Source organism: Netta rufina (genome assembly GCF_964035555.1).
Source record: "Netta rufina genome assembly, chromosome: 7".
NCBI lineage: Eukaryota > Metazoa > Chordata > Aves > Anseriformes > Anatidae > Netta > Netta rufina.
Window position 1 is genome coordinate 31785518 of NC_140130.1, and position 26483 is coordinate 31812000.

Below are 26483 nucleotides of genomic sequence, written 5' to 3' on the forward strand. Positions count from 1 at the left end.
AGCAGAGCCCCAGTAAGCAAGGTAGGACCCCAAACCAGCAGGTCAATAGTCCCCTGTTAAGCAGCATGACCACTTCCATCTCAGGTAGCTCTCAGTTCAGCCTCTGTTTTCTTCTCTCTGAACACTTGGCCCTCCTCAGGGGATGTCTATTAGTCTCTGGCTGCTTGTTGCCTGTCACAAGCAACATACTTATCTGTCACAGTTACATACTGGCCTTTCATAAAGACGTTGCAGCTACTGTGTGAGTCCCAAAATTCTTCTCTTGATCCAGGAACAAATCCAGATCACTATTCGGACTCTTTTTCTTCTGTTTTACTCTACAAGGCACATTGCTGTTAGGAAAAGCCCTTGGACTTTAATCAGTTATTAATCCTTCTGTATAGCAGGAATTCAGACTGATTTTTTTTTTTTTTTTCTCAAAATAACATCTGATGGTCTGTCTTGGACAGATACGGGCTTCAGGCAGAAATTTTCAGTCCAGATGTAAACATCCCCCAAAGTTTAGGAGCTCAGTTCCTGCAGGTGTTGTGTTAAGCCAGACTTAATTTATTAAGAGAAGCAAAGATACTTGTCTAGCGTTTAACAGCCTTTGTAAAAGTTCATTTAAGCCAATGGAAGACTTCTTGTTAATTTTCAGCAAGCATTATCAGTGCATATTTCTATTTAGCTTTTGTAACTCCTTCTCTTATGAAACACATTAAACATATCACTTTGTTCCTAGGCTGAAACCATGAGTAAAATAAAATAGGAGTTAAGTAGGAGTCAAATGACCCTACCGTTCAAGAAGTCTGTATTTTCTCGTCTTGTTTTGTTTCTCTTTTGCTCCAAGATCAGGATTATAAAATGCTTATATATCCTTTTCATCTGAGATAGATCTGTCCTTGACCACCTCAGTGGGGAACCATTCCAAGAATACCTAAACAGCATGTACTTCGACAGGTTTCTGCAGTGGAAGTGGTTGGAAAGGTAAGTCACAATATTTTATTTATTTATTTATTTATAATAGAAATGAATACAAAAGGTTTATTTCACTTTCCATGCAAAGCTCATAGAATACTGCCAAAATCTGACAGCTGAGATGGTGCACGTACAGTCCCTTTGTCTTGAAGGCAAAATCAGTTTTGTCCTTTCTTCAGCATCATTAGTACCTCCTCCCAGTGCTTGCCATTTATGGCCTTCTCGATGCAGCAATTCCCTCCCTCTTTATGCTGTTCTCCTTCAAAAGATCCATCAAGACTCACTCCCTGTCTCCCTGAGCTGTACTCCAAGGAAGCTCACCCAGAAAAGCTCTCTAGCCACTGCCTTCCCTCTCAAGGACACCGCTGTCCTGGAGGTGGCAGGCTCCAGCAAGCAGCTTGGGCAGCTTCTTTGCCCAGCACGCTTGTGCATGCCTGGTGAATAGGACAAGACGTACAGCCCATAAAAAGTAGGAATCCAAGTCTCCTCTGTGATCTGGGAAACCTCTGTGGCCAATTTCATTGTAGGCCCTGTCACAATGAGCTATTCGTGGCACAGCAGGAGGACACATTGCGCTTGTTTATGACCTAGCCTTGTGCATCTATAGCGCGAAATGTACGATACACATCCAGTCTCTGGCTTTTGCATTCACAAACACTGCCCAAGCAAGAGTGAAACAGATGCTGCTTGGTAGGGAAGTAAATAATAAAAGAGAAATCCATCCCAAAACACTAGGGAGCCTGTTTTGGCTTCTAAAGCTTGAATGTTCTGCTGTTTAATGGTATTAGGTACGATTAAAATACATTCAGATTTTTTGTTGTCTTTCTATTTAGCTACGCTCCGAATATGGTGACTTTTTGTCTAGACCAGTTATCACAATTATTAAAACACCGTAAAGAGACAAAAATGCAGCATATAGGTCCCACATGGTATTTATTGGCTAGATGCTGAAGAGCACATTTAATGAGCAAGCTGCCTTAGTGGGTATTAATTTGCAGGGAATGGGACCTTTGCCCCCTCCTTGCTGGTGAGTGCCGTAGCAGATGACCACTGCTGGGTGACAGCGACCTTGAGTCAAGAGAAGCCCCAGTTGCCACAAATGGAATTAATTACGGCAGATGAGCTGGGACCAGATCCTCGAGTGTTGGATATGAGCATAAGGGCTCGGAGATCAAAGGAGCTGTGCCAGTTACTCTCCCTGGAAAGCTACACAGCTGCCACACAGGGGGAAGGGAGGTGGTGGGCAGAGGGGAGAGCTGCTTCATGCCAAGACATGCTCCACATGCCACCTCCTCTGAATCCAGCATTTACTCTTCCATTTCAATTGAAAAACATCAGATGATTCATCTCTAGCCAGGCTATTTCCCAGCTATTTTCACATTCAGGATAAGGAATTTTCTCAAATGCTTTGAGGATTTTATTTTTTTCCATTCCCCCAACAAATGTGACAAGCTATTGGCTGCGCCTATCCGGCTTAAGGAGAACTGTTTTTAGGATTAGCAAAGAGCTGTTAGTAGCGTGGAGTGATCAACAGCTCCTTCTGGCAGCCTGCTGGCTCCAGTGAAGAGTCAAACAGTCGATTTACTCCAGGGACATTGCTGAGCACGTAGTTATCTCTGCTAATTGTTGCTTTTAACCCTAACAGAATTTGCAGTATCTTCTTAGAAGCCTGAAAACAGCATTTTTCCTCTTTCCGTTTTGGCTATTTGCAGAGTTTTCTCCCTCTACTTTTAAAAACAATGATGAGCATAAATGAAAAGATTCACTTTAACGTTTATTCCTTATTGTCATCAACCTCATCATCGCCGCTGCTGGAACAGCCGTGTTTTTGTGCTCCCTCTGCCGGCTGGCTGCCCGCCAGAGGAAAACAAAGCTCCAACGAGGTTCTGATGAACATTCATATCGACTGCTAATGCAATTTTAAAACTTTAGTGATAGACTGGTGGACACAAAATCAGATATCTCAGAGCCCTGAGTTCTTTCTCTGTCACACTGTAAAACTTTGATGATAGCAAAAGCTGTAGAAGCTAGATTTAGGGCTGGAGCCCTTTTGGTAGAGCAGATTTTTGTGGGAATTTCATTAGATCTCGTACCCCTGCGGAGCACTCTGCTGTCAGAAAGACTTATTTAACCCCTAATTTGGCCTTTAAATTGCTACAGAAAATTCACACAGGTTAACTCACCAGAGGGGAAAAAAAATATATAAAATAAAAATTAAAAAAATAAAAGACCCTCTGCTTAATTTGCTCAAGGAACTGAACCAGAAGGCTTTCTTGTCAGGTGAGTGGTTGCAGATAATCTGTTTCACATGCCTGAAAGGAAAGAGATGCTCTTCCTCCTTTCTTGCCCAGAGGTGCTGTCCCGAGAGGCAGGTAATTCAGGTCGGGTTGGAAGGGCTCCGAGCCCTGCTTCCTGCTCCTACCCTTCTGTGAATGGGATCCGAGCTCTCCTCTCCAGTTCCCGGGATTGTTTTTTGCTTGTTTCATATTGATTTCCTGTTTTGCTTAAGGTCAAGAAAACAGAAGTATTTTCATAGTGGTTGAATCTTGGATCTCTTTTTCTCAGCTTGAAGACCAAAGTAATTAGATGTTAGCCCAGCACGACCCTTAAGAAATTCCTCTGCATCACAAGATGAGCTGTGGAATTAAAATGCTGTTGCAAGCTCTCAGGCCTCGTCTCTGCTTGACAAAGGCCAAAACTGTGTAACGGAGATTCAGTACCCTCCTCAGTCCTAAGATGCTAGCAGAAATTATCCTGATGACTCACTAATGTGTTGTATTTTATTACAGCTTAATATGTTGGAATTGAAAAGTTCAGGCCATACATAGTATTGAAGTAATGTAATTACATAATTATATATTATATTATATAATATAATTACCTTGAAATAATGTGATTATATAATATTTATCTATTTTGCTTTTCAAAAGTATGCCCTGAAATAAATAAATCACAGAGAGTGCATTAAATGTAGTGTGTCGTTTTTTTTCTCTCTCTTCCTTTTCTTCCAGGCAACCAGTAACGAAAAACACGTTTAGGCAGTACAGGGTGCTAGGGAAAGGCGGCTTTGGGGAGGTGAGTGATTCTGAAAGTTTCTGTTAAGACTGTTTCTTGCTTCTCAGGCACTGCAGGTTACAGTATCTTGATGAGACAGAGGCTGATTTTCATTAATTGCTGACGGTTTTACTTAACCTCTCTTGACACTGCAATCTCAAAAGAACACTTTCGAAAATTATTTTGTGTTTGACTGTTGCAGTCACAGTGGAATTAGGGTCACACCCTACTTGTATTTTACTAATGGCTTGAGGTCACTGCCTGGGCAGCAGAGTCTGAGGAGGCAGAGGCAGGCCTTTGCGGAGCAGATTACCATCTACACAGACAAAAGGAGGTGGGATAGGAAGCAGGCGGAGGAAAGTGGAATAATTAAACCAATATTACACAGCAGGTTTGGAAACTGTAGACGGTTCCCCAGATGCCCCCGCCTAAGCCTTATTCGCTCCACCACTGTCTCTAGCCTTAAAAGGACTAAATCAGATCAGACCAGATTGTGAGGAGCAAAGTGCAACCCAGAAAAAGTGTTTTCTTTGACTTACCCAGCAATTGTTCTCTTTAATTCTCAGGTCTGCGCTTGCCAAGTCCGAGCAACAGGGAAGATGTACGCCTGCAAAAGATTAGAGAAGAAGAGAATAAAAAAGAGGAAAGGCGAATCCATGGCACTAAATGAAAAGCAGATTTTAGAAAAAGTCAATAGTCAGTTTGTAGTGAGTATTGAACTCTCTAGAGCTTAGTTCTGTGCTCACCTGCTGGGCACCCTCTCCTGTTGTATCTGATCCAACTCCTGTTACAGAAAAGGTGCCGTTTTCTGTAGGGAGCCAATCCTTCCACATTTCACCTTAGTCCTGCTCCATGCGCGTTTGCAGAGTCTCGCTTTTATCTGTGGTCTGTGAGGAATGCACCAAGCAAGGTGCCTGTTTCTACCATGTGAGCTTGATGCTCTTTACAGCCTTGACTTGCATCAGGGCTTGCATCAGGCTGAGCTATTTTTATCCTGCGTGATTACCTGAATCCCCAGAGCCTGGGAAAGAGGAGCTTGGAGCAGACTGAAGGAGATTCAGCCCAAATAGATCAGAAGAGACTGGCTGGTAGGAGCATCTAGCCAGTGACGTGGAGCTGGTCTGCCTGACTTGGGATTTTCCTGAGTTCTGCCAGCTCTTGTGGGCTATCTGGGAACCCACTGAGATGGTGGTTTTTTGACAGCTGTCCAACAAAACAGAGCAGCTGGAGTTGGATCTCCCCTTGTCTGTTAAGATTTCTGTTGCCTGGAAGCATCTGAGAATTAAACTTGGGGATTCTGATGATGAGTAGTCTGGGTTCAACAAATCAATCTATAAAATCCTAATATCTAACATAACAACGTAACCTAATTCTAACATAACAACATTTTTCTGTACTTTTAAAATGCCTGTTTGCTATTGTGATAAGGCCCTTGTCAAATTCAATGGTTTTTTTTCCTCTTTATCTAGTGAAAATTGCTAATGAAAAGTGAGTGATTTCTCCTTAGTAGATAACTGAACTGTCAAAACCATGCTACAAATGTTTTCCTAGGTCAATTTAGCCTACGCCTATGAAACAAAGGATGCACTGTGTTTAGTTCTGACCATAATGAATGGAGGTGACCTGAAGTTTCATATCTACAACATGGGAAACCCAGGCTTTGAAGAGGAAAGAGCTTTGTTTTATGCAGCAGAAATTCTTTGTGGTTTAGAAGACCTTCACAGAGAAAACACAGTATATAGGTAAGTATTCTTGAGAGTCTTAAGACAACTTTATCTGGTAGAACAGAATTGTCTGCATCCCCCCTACTCATGGTGGTACAATACAGTTTAGGTGTCTCAGTGTCTCTGATGAAATTTTGCAGACCCATGTGCAAATACAGTACGATTCAGTACCAGTGGAAGGAAGCAGTTGCTTCACTAAAAACATCATGTTTAAATTACACAGAACTAACACAAAATTCCCCCAAATCCTACCTCAGCATGCACTGAATGACCTGAGAGAATTATGAAAGTTCTTTAAAGAGATATAATTAAGGAATCAAGTTTCTAGTTGGTATGAAATGGAGATCATTCTATTCAAGCCTCTGTTTTAATTAGATTGTGTTGCATTAGGGGCTATGACACATCAGGCATGGGGAAAAAAAACACCTCTCCTGCCCCATAGGGAGCAGAATATATAGATGATGAAGGGAAAGCTGTGGCCCATGAGCCATGGTAGTGTGCTGTAATTGGTTTCATTCTCTTCTCATGTACTTTGTGCTGGTTTCATTCTCCTCTCATGCAGTTTGTGCTAGAGCAGGTGGAACCACTCTGAAGTTCGGGCACTCTGGACAAATGGTGCCTCTTTGCTTCCAGCTGAGGGCCAAGTGGGTTTGGAAAGCAGACACCCCTTTCATCCGAGAAGCTACACATCCTCACAGAGAGCACAACAAGCTCTCTGCTGGAACACTGCTGGTGCTTCAGGACCTGCAGCAAACCCGCATCTCTCCTTGCTGCCTCCTACTTTTCCTGCAAAATGAGGCAGTCTCTAGGTCTCCATTACTGCTGCGGAGCTGGGACGCTGGCTGGCAGTGTCCTGCAGGCAGCCACGGACTTCCCTCTCTTCCAGCAGAGTAATTAACACAGGAGGGTTTGAGACAAAGGGCACAGATTAATGCTCTAGGACATGGAAATTCTAGTTTTGATTAGCTAGATGAGCCAAGTTCTTGGTTTCCAGGCTGGCTTATGGTTATACACAAGCACTCTGTCAGGACATCTTAGGGTTTACTGGCTGGATATGAAGGGTGGCTCTAGAGAGAGCTCTCATGGCTCCACGGGGATTTATTTATTTTTCTTTAATCAACAACCAATACAGTTATAAACAACATTTAATGCTTGTTTTCATGATCCTAGCTTGTGAAATCATTATTGCTAGCATTCACAGCAGAAGAGGTCCTGTAAATTGATGGAAGAACATCCAAGCATCCAAGGACAATGATTAATAGACAATAATATGGTGGTTTGTTGTGCTTTTTTTTTTTTTTTTTTTTTTTTTTTTAACTAAGCTACACTTCAAATCATTGACATGCCCATGTATAATAAGCATTGTGTATATGCCTGTATATAGATAAATTATGATATTGTTCCTTGGAGGAGTTCTCTAACAAATTGCTACTTGGTTGCTTTGCTGTGACTCAGATCTTGCTAGCTCGTACAAGGAGGGCAGACATAGATAATATGCTGATTTATTTGGCACTGGCCCAGAAGTAGAATTTTTCAAGGAACAAAATGGAATTAAATGTTTAATGTCAACTGAAAAATCAGATCTTGAGTGACATATCTGGCTTCCTTTTTCTTTAAAAATCATCCTATCACATTCAGAAAACTTTTAGGAGGTATTATGTTGTTTCTTTAAAAAAATAAATCGTAAGCATACCTTATTGATGAAAATGAAAAATACATTCATAACGTGCCTGGTAAAATGCCATACCAATGCCACTCTCTAATAAAACAAATTAGATCTGGCCATCTAAAATAGTATGGGGCTCTAAGAGAAATGGCATCCTACCTTCTTAAGAGCTTGTTTCATGCTACTCTTAAAAGAGTTGCTAGTTTGCACTTCAGATGGCACATTCATTTTGGTGATGAATGATATTATACCCCAGTAGGTGACATTTTCTAGCAGTATTTCAGGAGCAGTTGCAGAGACCCCTAATTTGTAATACTGCAAAGTGTTTTGGGACCCACGAAAAGTGCTATATAGGTCAATAAAATATAGCAACTAAATGCTACAGCTTTCTCAAGGTGAATAATTCATAGCAAAACACTTATTCCTCAGACTTAATTTCATTTTCTGTGAACAAAACGCTTCTGAGTAAATCAGAGCATTCCAAAATACCTCCGCATCTCATGCACCACTGATGCACACTGTGTATGTGACCCGAAAAAAACAACCGGGCCAGACTTCAGGTTCAGCATCAGATAAAAAGTCAGAATTGCCTTGTCAAACAAGGAGCTTCCAATATATTTCTCAACTGTATCATGTTAGTAAAGGTCAATGGGTTGATTGTTCATGGAAAGCAAACAAGAAAACCTTCTGCTTCTCCTCGAATTTGTATGTATATACATAATAGCGGTAGAGCAATATATCTATATTATAGCAGTGCCTGCAAGCTCCAATCTGCATCGAGATCACAATGTCCTAGGCATTACAGTACACAGCAAAGCCTTGTCCACCATGATTAATTGTATTGTTTATGCTGTCCCGTAGAGCAGAACAATGCACTATAGCCTTTCCAGCATGGGCGCCGTGCCAGCAGTTTATGTTTCAGTATGTTTAGGCAAGGCCAGTTTACATTTCAGAAGCTGTACCATTGGGAAGCATATTTACACATAACCAGGTCCACAGAAGGCTCTTAATTCTTCTAGACATTTCAGCACAGAAATCACAGTCCTTCCTGACACTTCCAAGTGTTAGCCATGCAAAGGGAGCCGGCCTTGATCCTGAGGAACCGGAGATCTGAAAACAGAAATGACAAGTGATGGCTGAGGGGGAAGGCAAGTCTGCCTTAATTGCCCTAAATCACAGAGGACTGTAAGGACTGAACTGTTCTGAGTCTTCATGGAGTTTCTCATTTTCTCATTCAAAGAAAATATCTTTTCTCTGCTAGCATGTGGAATCCTTTTCATTTAGCCATAGCCATAGCTTTAGGAGGGACTAATAAGTGCTGGAGTGGAGGATGAAGTAACTAATGAAGTCTAAGTTCTTCAAGGAAATAGTTCTTAAGGGATTTGTATTAAGTCTTATAAAATAAGTAGGGAACGCCCTTCACATATTTCGATATTGTTTACTTGGAAAATAAGCTTGGTATCATTGGGCACCCAGTGACATTTATCTGGAGAGATTCAGAGTGTCCGAAACAGGAGAGAAGGGGAGATTGTTCACAGCATTCTGTGTTCTTGCTTGAAAAATATAAATAGAAATGAGACAGGTTTTGAAGTGTCACTTTCATCAACGTTGAAACTGCCACGTATCTGTTCGGAGGAAAACTCATGGCACTGAAGTGATGCAGGAGGCCTCCTGCCCAGCCGCTGTGCAGCATGCGGCTCCTGTTGGGAGGGTTCCTCTTGCACACCCGCCTCTCTTTGCTCTTTGAAAAGAAATGCGTCTTGCTGGGAAGCTAACGGAATCAAGCTGGTTTGCAAATGCAAGGAGGCCTTGAAAAAAGGCGAGACCGAGCACTGCTTGGATTTGGACCAGGCAAAATGCTGGGTTTCCGCAGGAATCCGTCAGATAAAATCAGGGCAGAAAGCTGTGAATCAAAGCAGTGCACTTCTCCCTGCCTTACCCAACCACACTGGTGCCTGATCCAGGCTCCCCTAGCTCCCAGCTGGCTCCTCTCTGCCCCGTGCCCATGCAGAGGCTGCTCCTTGCCCCTGCGATGACTTCGTAGGAGCAGGGAGAGCAGCCATACAGCTCCCTATTTGACAGAAGCCCCCCCCCCACCAGGAGAGGCAGGGATGGAGAGGGGCTGGCATGGACAGCACCTAAAAGCTGCAGCTGGTGGAGCCAGCTTGGTGTGGACAAGCCCTTTATAAGAATGACCTGCCACAGCTCTGCTGCATATATGAAAATGGGAGATATTTTTTCAGAAGTTCATAACTTGGCTGGATTGGGGATTTTCTTTTTTTCCACATGAGCAGCGAAAGGCACATCTTTGACATCAGCGTGACCACCTTGCCAGTTTTCGTGGCACTGCTCCAAACCACATAGGCATCAGAGTTTCCTAAATGTTTGTAAGAAGAATTTTAATTTGGGCACAGCATTCCCCTCTCTGCCCCTCATTTTTCCAAACTAGCTGAAGCCGTTATACATGTGCACAAGTGTGTGTGCACACATTCACGTCACTGGCCTGAGCCAGACGCCAAGCAGAACAAATCTGAGCCCGGCGGATTGCTGTTATCATTTTCATAAGCAAATAAAATATTTTAAAATGTTTAATATTTTAACAAAAATATTTTATAAAAGGAAATGTTGCAGAGATTTATCAACACGCAGCACTACAAGGCTTGGTTTACAGGGTTTACTGGTCTAGATGGATGAGTCCATTATAGAGTGCATTATGAACTAAAAGCTTGGCTTAGTGGAAAAAATGTAACTCCAGTTTAGAAAAAGACATATGGTTTTGTTCTAACTACAGGGTGAGTTGCAGAAAGTTGTATTGGTTCCATGAGTTCCTTACTGTTTGAGTTGACACTCAATTGGTTTATTACTAGTAATAAATGCACTCACACACTGTCATATGCTTATGTTATCAAACCCAGCTTCATACAAATAACTGCTATCTTTCATTTGCAGAGATTTGAAGCCAGAAAATATCCTGCTAGATGATTATGGTAAGTCTCAGAGGTTTACAGAGGTTCTTTCACAGTAAAATAGATTAAGTTAGTTTTAGGATACATATTGCACAAAGACAAATAACGCTCTGAAGTGAATAAGAGGCTCAGCGTACTCTAATACTATGTCTTGGGGTGGGTAAAGTGCTAGGACTCGCTGCACGGGTGGAAGGAAGCAGCTGTGCTACACAGCAGGGTGTGTTCTTGAGAGCATGACTTTGCTGGTGGTGTCTGCCTTTTTTCCATTGTTTTTCCATCCCTATTGTTACAAGGCTAGCACAACACAAAGGACATTGTGATTTCTAATCTATGCTCCCCGCTCCATTTTCAAAAGTACTTTCGTCCTTTGCTGAGCCAGCTCTCATTTTATGCAAAGCCAGGTACCCATTTGCTGCTGAGGGCAGCGATAATCAAATCTTATGCTGAGTTATAGACCAGATGTAGTCCCTTCAGCCATCAAAGAGTCTCAGAATTATGTCAGCCCATCCATCCACTGTGATCAGTTCAAGACACTCCACTACAGTATGCTACTCGGTGTCTTTTTTTGGTTTGCTTTGAAATGCCTAACGCAATCTACTCTAGTCCATAGCCTGGCTGTTAACATTTCACTGCATTATATCCCTCTCAGTAATTCCTCTTTTCCTTATCAATGAAGCCACTCCAATTCAGTGATTTAGGACACTCATTTCCTCACATATCATAACAGTAAATTGCAAGAGTATTGTAGTGTTGACAACTGTTGTATTTTTGAGCTAATTTGGAGTCAAACAATTATATCTGCTTTGTGTTGTCTTGTTTGTTTTTGTTTTTCCTTCCAGGCCATATTAGAATATCTGATTTGGGCCTAGCTGTTAAAATCCCTGAGGGTGAATCAATCCGTGGAAGGGTAGGAACAGTAGGGTATATGGGTAAGTTTTCAGTAGCTCATCTTTTTGACAATTTGCTGAGATTACTTGAGCTTTGGAGATCTTTCTGCCATGTAGGCTTAAGAAAAAGAATTTTAAAAAATCACATTCTGGTAGGTCCAGTTCCCTGATGCAAACCAGAAAAAAAAAATAAAAAAGAATCTAGAGGAAATCAGAAGTCAAGAAAAGGCTGGACCACAGCAGCTCATAATGAGACTGGTCTACAATGCTAAATCAGCAAGGAAATTTTAGAAAAAAAAAAAAAAAAAGACAAAAAAAAAAAAAGACAACTGGAATTCTAGTGATTTTATCATAGATTTATTTCAGTAGGGTTATGTGCACAAAGAAAAGAAAAGATTTCTTTCTCATTGCTACTTTGTATAGTATTTAAAAAGTATTTGTATGTTTATGATGAAGTGGCTAAGTCCACATCTATATTTTGCTATTTGGACAGTGGGAGGCTACACAAAAGAGTAGAGATTTGTATGTGGGTAAAAAACACACTCCCAGATTTAACTAGTTTTAAACTAATCTTTGAAATTGCATGTAATTATTTTCATGCATTCTCTGGGTAGGCATAACTTGTGGAATAAAAATTGCACGTGCTTATTTGACTAAATAGAAGCTAGCTGATATGAGCCACTGTTGTAACATATGGAAGCTTTAATGAAAGAAAGCAAGTCAGTTGTCATTTCTAAGTTTTGTTATTTCAGTGTAATTCTGTGTACACACTAAGACTCCGTGCCCATGAGCATATGTGTGTGTGTTTGTAACCATGGATGGAAGGTAAGGATGCCGGCAAGGAAGTGACTATATGCCCACAGCAAACTGGGTGTTTGCAACACAAAACAAATAGATTCGTTGTTTTTTTTTTTTTGAAGGAGGGGAAATAAATTATAAATTGAATGAAAAGACAGAATTTGTTTTTGGATAAATGTCACTGTTGTTTACAGGATGTGTGCTTGTATGTCATTTCATAAACAGAGAAGTCTGGAAGCACTCTTAAGACTGGGCCTCTCCTTAATACTTAGCTTCAACTTGGTTTGGTTTGGTTTTGTTTTGTTTTTTTCAATTGGTCTGGCTTGGTAGAGAACTCAGAAGACAGCATGAACATGGCATGTAGAGAAAATAGCATAGCATGTAACATGCTGCATTTTCTGTAATTCAGTCATCAGAAATCAGGAGGTATTTTTATATTCTGCCCACCATTGTCTCTTCCCGCCAACATCAAACATTGTCACAGGATACATCTTTCTCCTCCACAGCTCCAGAAGTGTTGAACAACCAGAGATATACACTCAGCCCTGACTACTGGGGGCTGGGCTGTCTCATTTATGAAATGATTGCTGGGCAATCACCATTTCGCGGAAGGAAAGAGAAGGTGAAGAGGGAAGAAGTGGACAGAAGAGTGCTGGAGACAGAGGAGGTGTACTCCCATAAGTTTTCTGAGGAGGCCAAGTCCATCTGTAAAATGGTAAGGGGCTTGAAGGCCCAGTGTGGCAGCTGCATTAGCAGGCTTCATCTGACACGGTCTGAGAGGTAATGCGGTACCATAGAGGGGCTGCAGAGGCGAGCAATAATCAAGCTCATCTGTTGATGGGATGACTGCATTCTTTATTCATTCAAATTGTGTTTATTTGGGATCATGGTCATTTTGAGTCCTCTCCAAAGTTTTATGGCCAAGGGAGCGGTATCTATTCTCGTGAGACTTTGAATGTTAGTTTGTAGTCAAGAATGCCTTTCTGTGTTTTATAATCTTGTAGAAAAAATAAAAAGGACTTGATGATGCAAGACTCTCAGTGTCTCCTGCAAGGAACTGAAAACCCCATGCTTCCATTGTCTTTGGTGAGAGCTGGGGGTAAGCAGGACAAAGATTATGCAATGAAATTATTGTGACACTCAAATGTTGTCCCACCCCATCTCACTAACTTTGTTAGCAAATTTTCCCCCAGGGTGCCAGGGTATCCAGCTTTTTTTAATACTGTTGAGCTGTCCTTTAAAATGTTTTCTCACCCTTTCAGCTGGGAGTCATTTTCATAGCACAATAGCCATGTCTGACAATGGAAATCCTCAAACCCTTTGAGAAATCTCAAAGCTGTGTCTGAATTCATCAATGTCTTGTCAACATCCATCTTTAGAAGACTGAATTGTAATTTGGAAAGGGATGTAGCCTTTTTCTTGATTTGTTTGCTAAAGAGTGAAGTCTCCTTTGGAGACGGTGACATATCTATGTAAACTGTAGAGAAAGAATGAAGGGAGAGAAAGATCAACAAATAGGTAGTGAGAGTTGCACCAACATCTTGTGCAACAGGCAAGCAAACAGCATATCAACAACATTCTGGTTGGCTGGCTTCGTGAAGAGACACTGAAGTCTCCTTGCAAAGTAATAATGGTAGCATTGCCAAGTATCATGCCTGGAAGTCATTAACTCACAGTGCACCAAGTCATTGCTGAATCCCCAGGGTAGTAATTAACTGACATCACTCTTGATAGATACTTTAGGCCATACACTGCCCTTAATCTGAGATTCAGAGTCCCAGCGCAAAAAGATGTAGGACAGCCACAGGCTCATACAGATCATTTCATGTGCTCAAAAGGTCTGCCATCTTTTCTCTAGTAGCATCTCAACTCCTACCAGGTGAAGAGCAGAGTCTGGTGGAGTGGCAGAGAGTTTGTGCACTTTCAAGTATTAGCATGAAATGAAAATGTCACAAGGCAAAAATGCTTTGCTTGTTCTGTAGTTAGTTGCAGGCATGAGACATAAAAGAATAAAAATACACTTTTTAGAAAAATAACCAAGCATTTCTTTAAAAGCTGAGAAGAATTAGTAGCAATGTAGCATTGATGGGATAGTGCTGGAGATCTACCTCTCCCAGGGGAGTAGACAGCAAAAGTCAGTATGTTGTAGTGGTCATTTTCATCTTCAAGCCATAGAACCCATGTTTCAGGGAACCTCAGGAAATGATCTGTTTCATTCCCTTGCTCCAGGAAAGGCATGAACTGTACGAAAATCACCCCTAACAACTTGGTCATTACTGCTTTACTGTCCAATCATAAGTCATGTTAGTTTAGGTGGTTTGTGCAAACTCTTAATGGATCCAAAGAGAATGCTGTCCTTTGTGAATATTAATGCATTAAAATTGTTGTGTCTTAAGACAGGAAAAGCCTTACTTCTGATAATGAGTATGATGGAATATGAGGTTTTCCATCCAAAAGTCATTTTTAACAAGTGATTCTTTAAAAATCCAAGATTCTAATACATTTTCTCAAATTCTTTTTACTCTTTATATTGAAAACTAGAACTGTGTTGCTTTCTATCAGCACCTTAACAGGGAACAAAAATAAATAAATAAATAAAAGTATAATTAAGTTTCCATCATACCTGGAAATCAAGCATAAAGCTGTAGTACATAAATTCAACTTGGGCCATCAGAAATATCCAAACACAAAAGGCTTACCTGTAGCAGACTCTTCACAGCAAGAGTGAGGAACATGTTTTCCACCTTGTCTCCTAATCTTCTCTTCAAAGTGTACTGCTCTGTGATCTGATAGCCTTACCATCAGGAAATATATTGCCTTTATTCACTTACTCCTGAAAACCCTTTAGTGTCACTCCACATCAACCTTCCTCCCCTGGATGTTTATGCCCTTTGTGTTTTTGCAGGGACATACCATAGCTCCCATTAATCATCATCCATCCCATATTTCCATGTTTCATTTTCTAAGTCATTTCCCATAAATCAGCCCTCATTTTGGACTGAAGCAGAGATGAATAATAAATAATTAGGAACAGGGGCAGCTGGCTTTCTGGGAAGCTCCCCAACCCATAGTTCCCATATAACATAACTGCTTCATGTTTCATTTTGTTGTTTTTTTCTCTGAAAAAATCCAATCTTTCTAGGAAATACTCCCTGTTTGTTGTTGTTATGACTTGTACCTCATTGACGTACGTGTGTTTCCCCTGACAAGTGCAGTCTTGCATCCAAGGATGTGACTTGAAGCACATTCAAGTGAACAATACTGGATAGGCCCTTCTTGCTTTCCTGTCATGTCTTATTCCTACAGCTCCCATTTTAGTCCACAGAAGGGATATCTGATTGGAGGGTGCAAAGACGACAGAGCCAGACCCTTCTCGGTGGTGCCCAGTGACAGAACAACAGGCAATGGGCACAAACTGAAACACAGGAAGTGCCCTCTGAAAATCAGGAAACACTTTCTCATTGCAAGAGTAGTCAAATACTTATAAATACTTTTAAAAGGTTGCCAAGAGTGGCTGTGGAGTCCTTGCATTTGGAGATATCCAAAATCCAACTGGACATGGCCTTACACCTGCTCTAGGTGACTCTGCTGTGAGCAAGAGGCTTGGACTGGACCACCTCCAGAGGTCCCTTCCAAGCCTCGGCTGTTCTGTAATTCTGATATCTGATTCCTTCCTGAAGTGCCACCCTAACCAACTACAAGATGATGGATTCTTTTTTTCCTAAAACCAATTTCTTCTGTTCTTCACTCACCACCAGAACCGCTGTCATCATGCTGCTGCTACTCCTGTCTGCTTTCATCCCTTCTCTCTGCTTTCGTCTTTGGAAACCAACTTATTCATATATTTTTATACTTTAAAGTTTATCAGTGCTTCCTAAGAATTACTTTAAGTAGAATAATTCTTACTCTTCAAATGATTATTACTGCTACAGCTAGTGATAATAATAATAATAAAAATAATAATAGTATCTTCTGTTCTAAGCCTGTGCAATGAGCTTTATTGTTACCCATGCCTGAGAGTTCTGACTCTTCTACATTTGGCCAGATTGGGCTGTGATTATCATAACCATAAGTAGTGCAATGTACAATCATTTATGCCATTCTAGCATCCTCAGTCCCCACAACACTGTCTTGTTTTGTTTGTTAAATCAGAGACATCTATAGTATTACTTTTCTATTCTCTATAAATTGTTAAAAATAGTATGTTTATATCTGTTTCAGGGTTGAAATTTATCTCGGTGATCCCTTTATTTCATAAGCTTAGTCAATGGAATTGGTTTTACTATTCCCCTTTTCTCTTTTCATGAATTTCCCTTACTCCTGTAATTTTAAGACTAACATCTTTGAACTTAGAGTTATTTATTATATGGTATGATCTGGATATGAACTGACTGATCACGTGAAGATAAATAAAGCTGTGCTTTGGGGACTGCTGTCTTTTTTTAGCAATCCTCACAACGCTTGTTTCTTTTTGTAAAGAAAGCAAAACAAAGTCCTGGAAAAAGTCTCAGACATTGCTGAGTTTGAATCCCCAGCTGGGATCAAATAAGTGACATGAAAATATCAGAGTTCTTTTTATCAAGAACAAGAACTTTAATGTAACTTCACCATTGTTACTCAAAGAGTCTTCTTTGAAAGTCTTTTTCTAGTCATGCTTTGTCTGTTAAGTCTAGACTAAATCCTGCCCTTACTTAGACACATCCAGTGTCACCTGGAGCCTTTATTACCAGGACATAAAGCTCTGCTGCTTGATATAACTTCATGCCTAAGCCATCTTCAGATCTGTGGCTCTGTGAATTCTCTATAGGCTTAGGCTGTAGAATCACACTGAAACTATGTTTGAATGGGTCATTGCACTGCCATTCTGGGAGGGCTTGTCATCAGACTCATGTAGTTCCTTTTGTTCTGCTCTCTACTCATTTGAAATACATCCTTTGAAACTGTATTAAACAAAACTGTAGAGATGACTCAAAACGTAAAGCTGTTATCTCTGTTTTCTTTCCCTGGAGAGATTCCCAAATTGGATGCACATTTCAGGCTCATACACAGGTTTACAATTGCAGAAAGCTTCTGGAGCTGCAGGAAATGGTGTAAGATTCATTATTCCTTGGAGAAACGATGGACTTTCCCTTCTGAGAACTATTCTAGTCCATGCTATCTCTTGGCATCCACAACGGAAGCAAGGAGAAGCATCTAGTTTTGTTTGCTGCCATCTCTAGAGCTGGCTACATCTAGAGCTTATCAACATCCCCAAATTTCTTATTTTTTCTCCATTGTGGCTCTCCTGGGGTTCTCCTTAAGAGGCAGGTGGTTGCTTCTCTGCAGCTGGGCTTCACATGGAAATCCCATCCTTTCTGTTGTCTTTCAGTCCCAGTCCATTCCCAGCAGCATGTTCCCTTTCGTGTCTTTCAGCCCACAGTGGCTAGCCACCCATGACCAACTGCATTCATACTTAGAGACTTTCTTCTTGCATCAGAGGTTACTGAATACTTCCATCAAAGAGGAGTCCAGGACCCCCCCCGGCAGCTTTTTTCTATCCTCAACCATTCCATCCTCTGACCACACACACCAAACAACTTCTAACATTTACAGTCTGTCAAGGGTAAATTCCCAGATTAGATTAGTCTTCCCACCTAGTTCAGAAGCAGGAGAATCACTGGCTGCACAGACAGACAGTATCCCCCTTTCTTCCCTTCACAGCTGACTTTTAGAGCAGAAACTGCAGAGGTCTCCTTTATCACCTACAGGCTGGCCCAAATCTACCCCTTCCCATTGCAACTTGCTCTGCGGAGCACTGATCCTGAGAGCTTCAAGGTATCATTTGCAAAAGTGTATCAGAGCCGTGGGTAGTAAAAGTGGTCCTTTGGAATTCAGATTCTTCCAGCTGTCAGGAAAGCCCTTTCAGCATGAAAATTAAAGATTAAGAGAATTAACGTCTCCTCTGCCCTGCTACAGCAGAACAAACCAGATCTTGACTGGAATTTCCAAAGTAATCTTCTTTACATAGGCTAAATCAAGATGCCTGTTGGGATTAGAATAAGAAAAAGAGAAAAAGAAAACTTGCCTCAAGACCATGAAAGCTCACAGTCTTATACATGCTCCAGAGAGGTGCCCTGAGAGAAGTCTTTTCCTCTGAGCTGGATCAGTGATGTTGTGTCACATAACTCTATGTGCTCAGAGGACAGCAAGGCATAGAGATGTTTCTCCAAATCTTTCTCTATCTCTTTGCTCTGGCCACTCTTGGTGACCAACCTTTGTGCCCATCATTTAGACTGCAGCAGCACTGGATGCAAAGGAAACTGTGAGGAACCGTGCTATTTGCAGCCTGGAAGCTGCTCTGGTGGCCAGAATTAGAGGCTTTTCCACCATCTCTCAATCCTTACAGTCTCATTTGGCTGTTGCTGCTGCTATTGCTGAGGCAGGCAGAGCTGAGCAAAACATTATTATTTCATGTGTCCAATACTGTCCGGTCCTGTCCCATCCCTCCCCACACCTTTTCTGGGTGCTTAGCCCCAGCCATTGTAGCTGCTCAGGACAGGCTGGAGGATGGTCCCTGCATATGTGGGGAACATTCAGATCGTTGAAGCCATTTGCTGTCTCAGGCTGAAAATGACCCCCTAGCAAGACATGCAGAACTGAGGAGGCTGTGGAAGTAAGATAAGAAAATCACTGGTGCCCAGGGGGTAGCAGAGCATTCAGAGAAGGCTAAAGAGCTGTGACCCTGTAAACCAATGATAAACACGAGAAAACTCAGCTCTAGCCTGGCACCAGAGGAAGGACTTGTGAGCTCCCGTTAGCAACAAACAGTCTTTTCAAGGTTCCCCTTCATCGAGCTGATGTGGCTGAGACAGAAACATAACCAGAACATCGTGGAGCACACCCTGAGCTTGAAACCCTACCATCAACAACTCCAGACAACCTTGCCCTAGCAGGGAAGCTGCCTGGATCCTGGTTCCCAACCTCCTGCAGGGCTGCACCTGATCTCCTAAAATGCTTCTTCTTCTCTTTGACCCTTCCAGAGCTGCTTGCCTCTTGCTCTTCTGAGTGAGCCCCAGCCAGGAGCTGCAATGTACAGCTCAGCATGTGGCTGTCGGATACAGCTGCTAAGGCTTAACCAGAAGCGCTCCCGCGGCCCGGTGCCTGCCCGCGCTGCCCTTTCCTCTGCTGCCTCCCGGCGGCCCCGGGCGGCCCGGCAGCCGCGCTCCCCTCCGCCGGGGCCGCGCCAGGCTTCCCCCTCTCGCCACTCTCCCCTCCTGTTCCCCAGCCGGTGTGTGTCGGCCGGGCTGCGTGCATGTCTCTACAAGACGTATAATTCTCGTGGAAAAGAGCTGGGGGGGTTTATTTCCTCCATGTATGGATTAAGTCTTTCCCCCGGAGTGGAGACTCCAGCAAAACTAACCTAAAAGCTTTTGTAAACATGGCTATTTTAAGTGAACATTTAGTTTGCTGTTGCACTAAGGCACAAGTTATGCATCTCTTTAATGAGCAGAGGAGATCTCTGGGCAGATTACAAGTTCTACTTCCCTCCTGTAGCTTAGAGAGTATGTCATCCAGCCTTCCTTGGAGATGAAGGGAGGGAATAAATGGAAACAGATTTGTGAACCTTCACATTTCATTAGATTGCCTGAAGGCAGTGGTACATTAAAAAATGTCCCTGTCACAAGTGAGAATCTTTTTGCACCAGTCATTTGCATGCTGAGCTGTCCCCCTTCAACTGTGAGACTTGAACTCTTATGACATTGATTTAGCCTACTTGATTCCATGCATATGATTTAAAAGAAGATTTGGCTGCATGTTCTGCATCCTTATCCACTAACTAGCATGTGCCAGAGATATTCTTCCATTTAACTTTTCTTGCAGATGAAATACTCTGTATATACAAGGTCCTCCAAGGATCTGCCACCCCTGTCTTTTTGTTTATGGACCTGCTTATTTTACACACCGAGGATGCTGAGTTCAGTTAGTCTTCATTGCTCCGTTATGAGTACCCAAGAAGTAGGCAGGACTTGCTGTAGCAGGTAGTGGTAGTGCATTGCCTTTCTCTGAAAATAAACGAGGCTAAACTGAAGATGCTTACTGATACTGGTGCACTGAATCATCTTATGCACGACGCCAGGTAGCTCCATGGACAAAACACTCCTTGACTTCAACAGAGATAGGCCTATGAGAGGGTAAAGTGTGGGTTCAATGTGTCAAGTCATATACCAGAGTATGCTGTGGTGGTGAGAAATATAACTTGGTAGTGAATTAACTCTGTCTAAGCAACACAGGAAAATTATTCCTACAATAATGCAATGGGAAAAAAAAAAAAAAAAAAGAGAGAGAGAGACAGAGAGAGAGAGAAAAAAAAAAAATCACATGGGACTTATGGCTATGTATTTATATATGCTATGAAGTTATGTCAGACCTCTTCCAGAAAGTGTCTGCTGAAAGTAAGCAGAAGAAGCAATGTCTATTTTGACTGTAAACACTTTACAGCAGGTAATTTTCAAAGGGTTTGACCAGCAGTTAGAACACTGGGATCCTAATCCATTTAAGTTTGGCCATTAAATAGCAGCAATTACAATTCCCCTCTGTACTTCCCTCTGGGTATATTAACAAACAACTGGAGATATAAATATCATTGAGGAGCTCTTGCTTTTCTGACATTCATACCAATCTTCTTGGCATGTTTCAGCTCCTCACCAAAGACATGAAGCAGCGGCTGGGTTGTCAAGGGGAAGGCGCAACAGAAGTGAAGAGGCACCCCTTTTTCAAGAGCATGAATTTCAAGCGGTTAGAAGCAGGAATGCTGGATCCTCCCTTTGTCCCTGATGTAAGTACGATACACAGAACACCCACTGGCCTCTTTCAAGTGATTTGTTTCTAAAATAACTTCCCATTCTTAGAGCTGTCATCACTGCAGATATGGGTAGCAGACCTAGGAAGACGTGATAAGCAGTAGGGCTGAAGCGGGGAGGCTGGGAGGAGGAGGAGAGCTGCTCTGTAGATATGTGTGCATGCAGGGTAGGTGGGCTTCTACACAGGGTGTTAACCTGGGGCTTCTTTCATTCCCACTTATTTTACCAGTCTTCTTGTGTGACACTGGAGACACCACTATATCTGTTCATGCCTCAATTCCCAAGCTTTAAACTTGGAACCTCTGTGTTCTCTTAGACACAGTAGTAGTGTGAGAATAAATATACTCAGGACCAGATGGTGCTTGGAAAAATCAGCAATGAAAGCCATATGTATACACATAGGTATATAGATATATATGCTGAGGTGAGATCAGAATTAGGAAGTCCAAAGCTCTAAAGAACCAAGAAATGAACTGGATCCTTATGAAAACAGGCATTTGTTACAGAAAGTCTGAGTAGGTTCAGATATCGTGTCACCTCAGGCAGAATGCTTGGAGCTGAGATGGCATTTTTATCTCGTTAGTGTTCATGGGGAGTAGAACCCAATGCTGAGTCCTTACTCAGGTTTACACACCAGTCTCACACATACTGAAAGACTGCTGCATTGGCAATAGGAAAACTTTTTCCACCCTTTTATGGTATAGCTCTCTACCCCAGTGCAGAGTTATCTGATTATTTTCCTCCTGCAGGGCCCTCTTTCTGGGTAGGCCTCCTGTCCGTAAAGTTCCCATATGGTTCTAAGTAAACACTGCCATTTTAACTTATTAAGGAAAGTAACATCTTGGCAGCTCTCATTCACGTTGCTGCAAACTCAACCAAACCAAAGTGGTTTAAAAGCTACAAAAGTTTACTTTAGCTGCTCTGGTTTTGCTTTACATTTTACTATGTGGCCTAGTTATTCCTGCCAATTAGCCCATGGTGTTACGACCTGCTTTAGTGGGAAGAAATAGGAGACAAGCTACTATTTCTTTCTGATGTAGAAAATTAGAAAATTCTGGGCTGAAATTTGGGATTCGCCAGAGTGTATTAAAAGCTTAACTGTGGCATGTAAGGCCCAGAAGGCACCTCTTATAGACATATTTGCTAAAGCAGAGGCACATAAATTTTTATGGCTATTTATTGGGAACTCAAGAGCTGCCTCTAATTTAAATTATTTGGCACTTCATCCATAGATTTCCAAGTCTTTACTGAAGTCAGCTGAATTGCCCAAAGCTATATAGCCAATGGCAGAGGCTGTAATCCAAGCCATCTTTCCCCGTCCTCCTCTAGCCTTCTCTGTCTCCACAAAAATGTTGTGGATTGCAGCCACCAGAAATGCAAAGGGATGCAGCCTCCAGCAAATACGACTTTCCTTAGGAATTAGTTTGATTTGTTTGGCCACACTGCTCAGCTCTAGGTAAAATACTGCACAGTTGGACCACTGGGCTGTGCAGTCATGGTACCATGTGTTGACAATATAATTCAACATGTGCTTGAGTTTGTTAGGTTGGGCAAATTCCTCAAGCCACCCCTCAATTATTCATGTGCCTCAAAGGGCAACTTTGTGTGGCTAATGGGAGCTCTCTAAGCACACAAATGACCACACTGTGTCAGGTAGCCAGTGATGACTCTTTCTGTTTTCTATGGCTGACTGCTGGAATATGAGCTAAGGCAGCATCACTGCAAAAAGTCCTGTCTGTATCCCAGAAAACTGAGTAGTTTATAAAGGTAAAGCCATTTGACTATTTGTTTGAAGAAATGCAGCCAAGTTAAAAGAGTTAATAGAGGTGATTCTGGACAGCTTCCAGAAGCTGAGCTATTAATAAAAACAATGGAAAAAATGCCAAAAGATCTTCTGTTTTCTTTAGCAGTTAGTATACATTCCTTTAAACTTTTAAGCTGCAAAACCCACAGCTACCTGTGCAGGAGGTCACTTCTAACTGAGATCCCTTTTCAGAGCTGTCTCCAGTGTGTCACTCATAAATATTCTGTTTTTCTGTTGTTCCCTGTCTAGAAGAAAAGACTTTGATTTTTTCCTTGCTTTCCATCGTTTTCCCCTCACCTCTTAACCATATGCTATATGGATGACTAAAACCCACTTTGTCTGCACTGATGCTTTAAAGACTTCAAAGTGGGACGCTTAACGTGCTTAAAGCAAAGTCAGCCTTTGATGATAAACATGCAGGCAGAGCAAGTTTGGAGAAGCAGGATGCATAGTCACTTGTTGTTAGGCATTCTCACTTGACTGAATCTGTGAATAGAAGCACATGGTCAGACTCAGAAATATTTTTTCTCTTGCTGTTTTTTTAATTCTTCTGCTGAGATAGCCCAGAGCAGTATACTGCAAGGATGTGTTAGACATCGAGCAATTCTCCACAGTGAAAGGCGTAAACCTGGACCAAACAGATGATGATTTCTATTCCAAGTTTTCCACAGGATCCGTGTCTATTCCATGGCAAAATGAGGTAAGGATGTGTCATAGTAAAATTACTCCAATAAAACCCCTAACACAGATGGTTTTAGAGGAGCTGTATATTTCCAGTAATATATAGCTACTGCATAACTTGCCAGACTCTAATGATTTCATGAGTTACAAATGGCCCCTTTCAAGATCTATAATGTACCACAGATGTCAAGTTCAGGTGACTGTATCTGTTGGCTGTGCATATCTGTGTAAATTGGCAAGGATCCTACTGTACTTCCTTCTCCTGTATTTCTACGGAGGTGTTTTGACAACAGCTCTGAGGAACTTCCGCAGGATGGATGGCAGTCCTAATGGACTCCATTTGTGATCCTCATCTAACAGCAGTTCCACTTCGGCAGAGGGGTGTTAATAACTGGGATTTTTTGAGTATGCCTGAATACACCTAATATTCTCCATAGTGAGAAAGAAGAAAAGACTAGAAAAGTGTGGGGGGCAAACTCTACCAAGACTGATGTGCAAACATACAGAACAGATTCAGCCTCTCTTTTTCATACCTCCTATTTACCTTCTATAGCCACCGACAGGAATTCAACTGTTAACTCTCCTAACACATTGCTCAGGCTGTTGATGGCAGATGGTGATCCTGATCCTGACTTTGAACAACCTGGTGTTACTGGAATCTATTTAATGCAGATGTGTCACTTAATTTCTTTCTTTCTTTGTTTCTTTCCTATTGTATTCCACCAGATGATAGAAACAGAGTGTTTTAAAGAACTAAATGTGTTTGGACCAAATGGTACTATTTCACCAGACCTAAATAAAAGCTTCCCTCCAGAGCCACCCAAGAAAGGATTGCTACAGAGAATATTTAAACGACAGGTGAGATCTTTTATGACTAAAATAAGGAACACTATTCTAGATGGCCAGTGTCACATACCATGTTATGATGGTATTTATGCTATGATAAAGACAGAACATCTTAGAGAGGGCTGTCCATCACAGTCCAAATGTCAGTTAGCTGGCAATTTCCTGACTAATACTGCATATTCCAGATCTGCAAATATTCTATATCACCAGTACCATCTTTTTTCATCAGCTTTGTTTCCAGTGGTTGAAAACTTCTTACCCAAACTACTTTTCAGTGCTATGCTGAAATGCCTTTTGAAATAGTTATTTGTTTTTGATAAGTTCCTTAAAACTCCTTGATTTATGTGTTAAAAAAGGAAAGAAAATGCAAAAGCTGAGTGAGATAGTCAAGGCAGGAAATCGAGGCTCTAGCAAACAGAACAGACCAGAGAGTGTATGATATACAGCTTTCATGTGGCACCATGACACAATTTGCAAATCCAAATAACATTCTTAGACTTATGTATTTCTGTAAAGTTAAAGTCATGCCTCAGCATTGGCAGGTAGCCTCTGTATTAGTCAGATTTAGTAGATACTGACATTTTGCAATGAACTGAATTTATTCCTGGAGTTCGAGTGAGTCTGCCTCAAGAACTCCCATGGTCCTCCTGACCTAGAGAGAATACAGGTAAGAACTGAAGAGTATTTTACAACCAGAGGTCTTCAAACAAATATCTTACAGTACAGTACATTATCACCATAAAATTAACAATGTTGGGCTAAAAGAAGCTTGGCATATTTGCAGAAGCTAATTGTCATTGTTTTCCTCTTTCTATAGCATCAGAACAATTCAAAGAGTTCTCCAAATTCAAAGGCCAGTTTAAATCACCACATAAATTCAAATCACGTAAGTTCAAACTCCACTGGAAGCAGCTAGTTCTGACTCAGTTTTATTATGAAATGTTACATCCTTCCACTATAGTCTATGGAGCTTCTATGGATGAGAGAGCATCCACCGTTCAGTGAAAAAAAAAAAAAAAAAAAAAAAAAAAAAAGGATCTCCCCATAATGGAGATTTTCTACCCATTCCTTCCAGTGGAGCCTCGCATTTTAAGAAGAAATTTCCACTCAGGTCTGTTTCTGGAGGTGGCACTCAAGACTGTGTGAATCAAATTTGTCTATTTAGAACATTGCAATAGAAATTCAATGAACATGACTACTTGCACGTATTTAAATAGCATCATACTAGAACTGAATTTTGTCTTTATTATTTTTAAAGAAAAGTTTTGTAAATTTCTCTATTGTCTCAGTTTACATTTTGTACATTTGTATTTAAATGAAAGTCAGACTTTGGAGGTGTATATTTTCCAAGCAGCAGCTGTAAAGCCATGTGTTTTAAGACATTTTTTTAAAAGAAAAAAAAATGTGACTCAAGACTTCCAGAGCCTCAAACGAGAAATCATTCTTTTTAGTAAATCTAGAAAATTATTCATAAATCACTTTATCAGACTGGGTTTTATTGACATGCATTTTTATGGAACAGTTTATTCTTAATTATTTTACATCTGTATATTTGGTTTACAGCAACACTGCATACATTTCTCCTCTTCATTAATTTGTAATGTCTCGCATTAAATGCTAAAAGATACTGGCAAGGCTTTGATGTATTCACGAATACTACTTGCTATGCCTAAGGTTTGTGATGTCATTGGACCAGCACAGCTGAGATTTGCACTTAGTTACGTTGTTAGCTCATCATAATTTTCTTGGTTAGAAAGAGAACCCTGTTTTAAACTCTTCTCCTTCACTGGTTTTTGAACCATTTCTGATGACAAGAAGAACAAAACTGAGTGAGAGGTAACCAGGAAAGCAAATGACCATTTCTTTTTCAAGAACTTGAAACCTGCACCCACTGAAATTAGAGCAAAACTCTAAGTGTTCTCAGTGCTGCAGTCAAAAGTCCAAGGCCTTTCCACAGTTGCTCATACCAACCAGGTAGCAAGAGAGAAATTCGATAGTCTGGTTTATACTGACCATGAGATTCATGTCAGCTCTCTAGAGCTGAGCTGTGAAAATTCAGAGCAGGATCTGAGCTGCTTTTGAGCAGTAGCAGAACCTTTAAGTTGTGTCTGCATTTAAGAGTTCTTTCACAGTCTTGACAGACATACATGACTCATCCCCTCAATTAGGTCCTTGACTTAATTGAATAAAATGTTAGTTATGAAATAACACTTCCTGCTTTTGCTTCCATCTTTCTTTGTCCAGAATCCTTAAACCATTG

General features: G+C 41.3%; 1 protein-coding gene across 1 annotated transcript in view; it reads left to right on the forward strand.

Annotated features, from left to right (window-relative positions):
- Nucleotides 1-25139, forward strand: part of GRK5 (G protein-coupled receptor kinase 5) — a gene marked incomplete at both ends in the record, with an annotated part of 157304 nt that extends 132165 nt beyond the window's left edge. The window contains 11 exons of the mRNA XM_084289786.1: nucleotides 874-966; nucleotides 3969-4032; nucleotides 4578-4718; nucleotides 5563-5753; nucleotides 10351-10388; nucleotides 11207-11296; nucleotides 12559-12767; nucleotides 20730-20867; nucleotides 23259-23396; nucleotides 24104-24235; nucleotides 25041-25139. Coding sequence (XP_084145912.1) covers nucleotides 874-966; nucleotides 3969-4032; nucleotides 4578-4718; nucleotides 5563-5753; nucleotides 10351-10388; nucleotides 11207-11296; nucleotides 12559-12767; nucleotides 20730-20867; nucleotides 23259-23396; nucleotides 24104-24235; nucleotides 25041-25139 — 1333 coding nt within the window. The remainder of the gene's footprint in view (nucleotides 1-873; nucleotides 967-3968; nucleotides 4033-4577; nucleotides 4719-5562; nucleotides 5754-10350; nucleotides 10389-11206; nucleotides 11297-12558; nucleotides 12768-20729; nucleotides 20868-23258; nucleotides 23397-24103; nucleotides 24236-25040) is intronic.
- Nucleotides 25140-26483: the final 1344 nt, after the last annotated feature.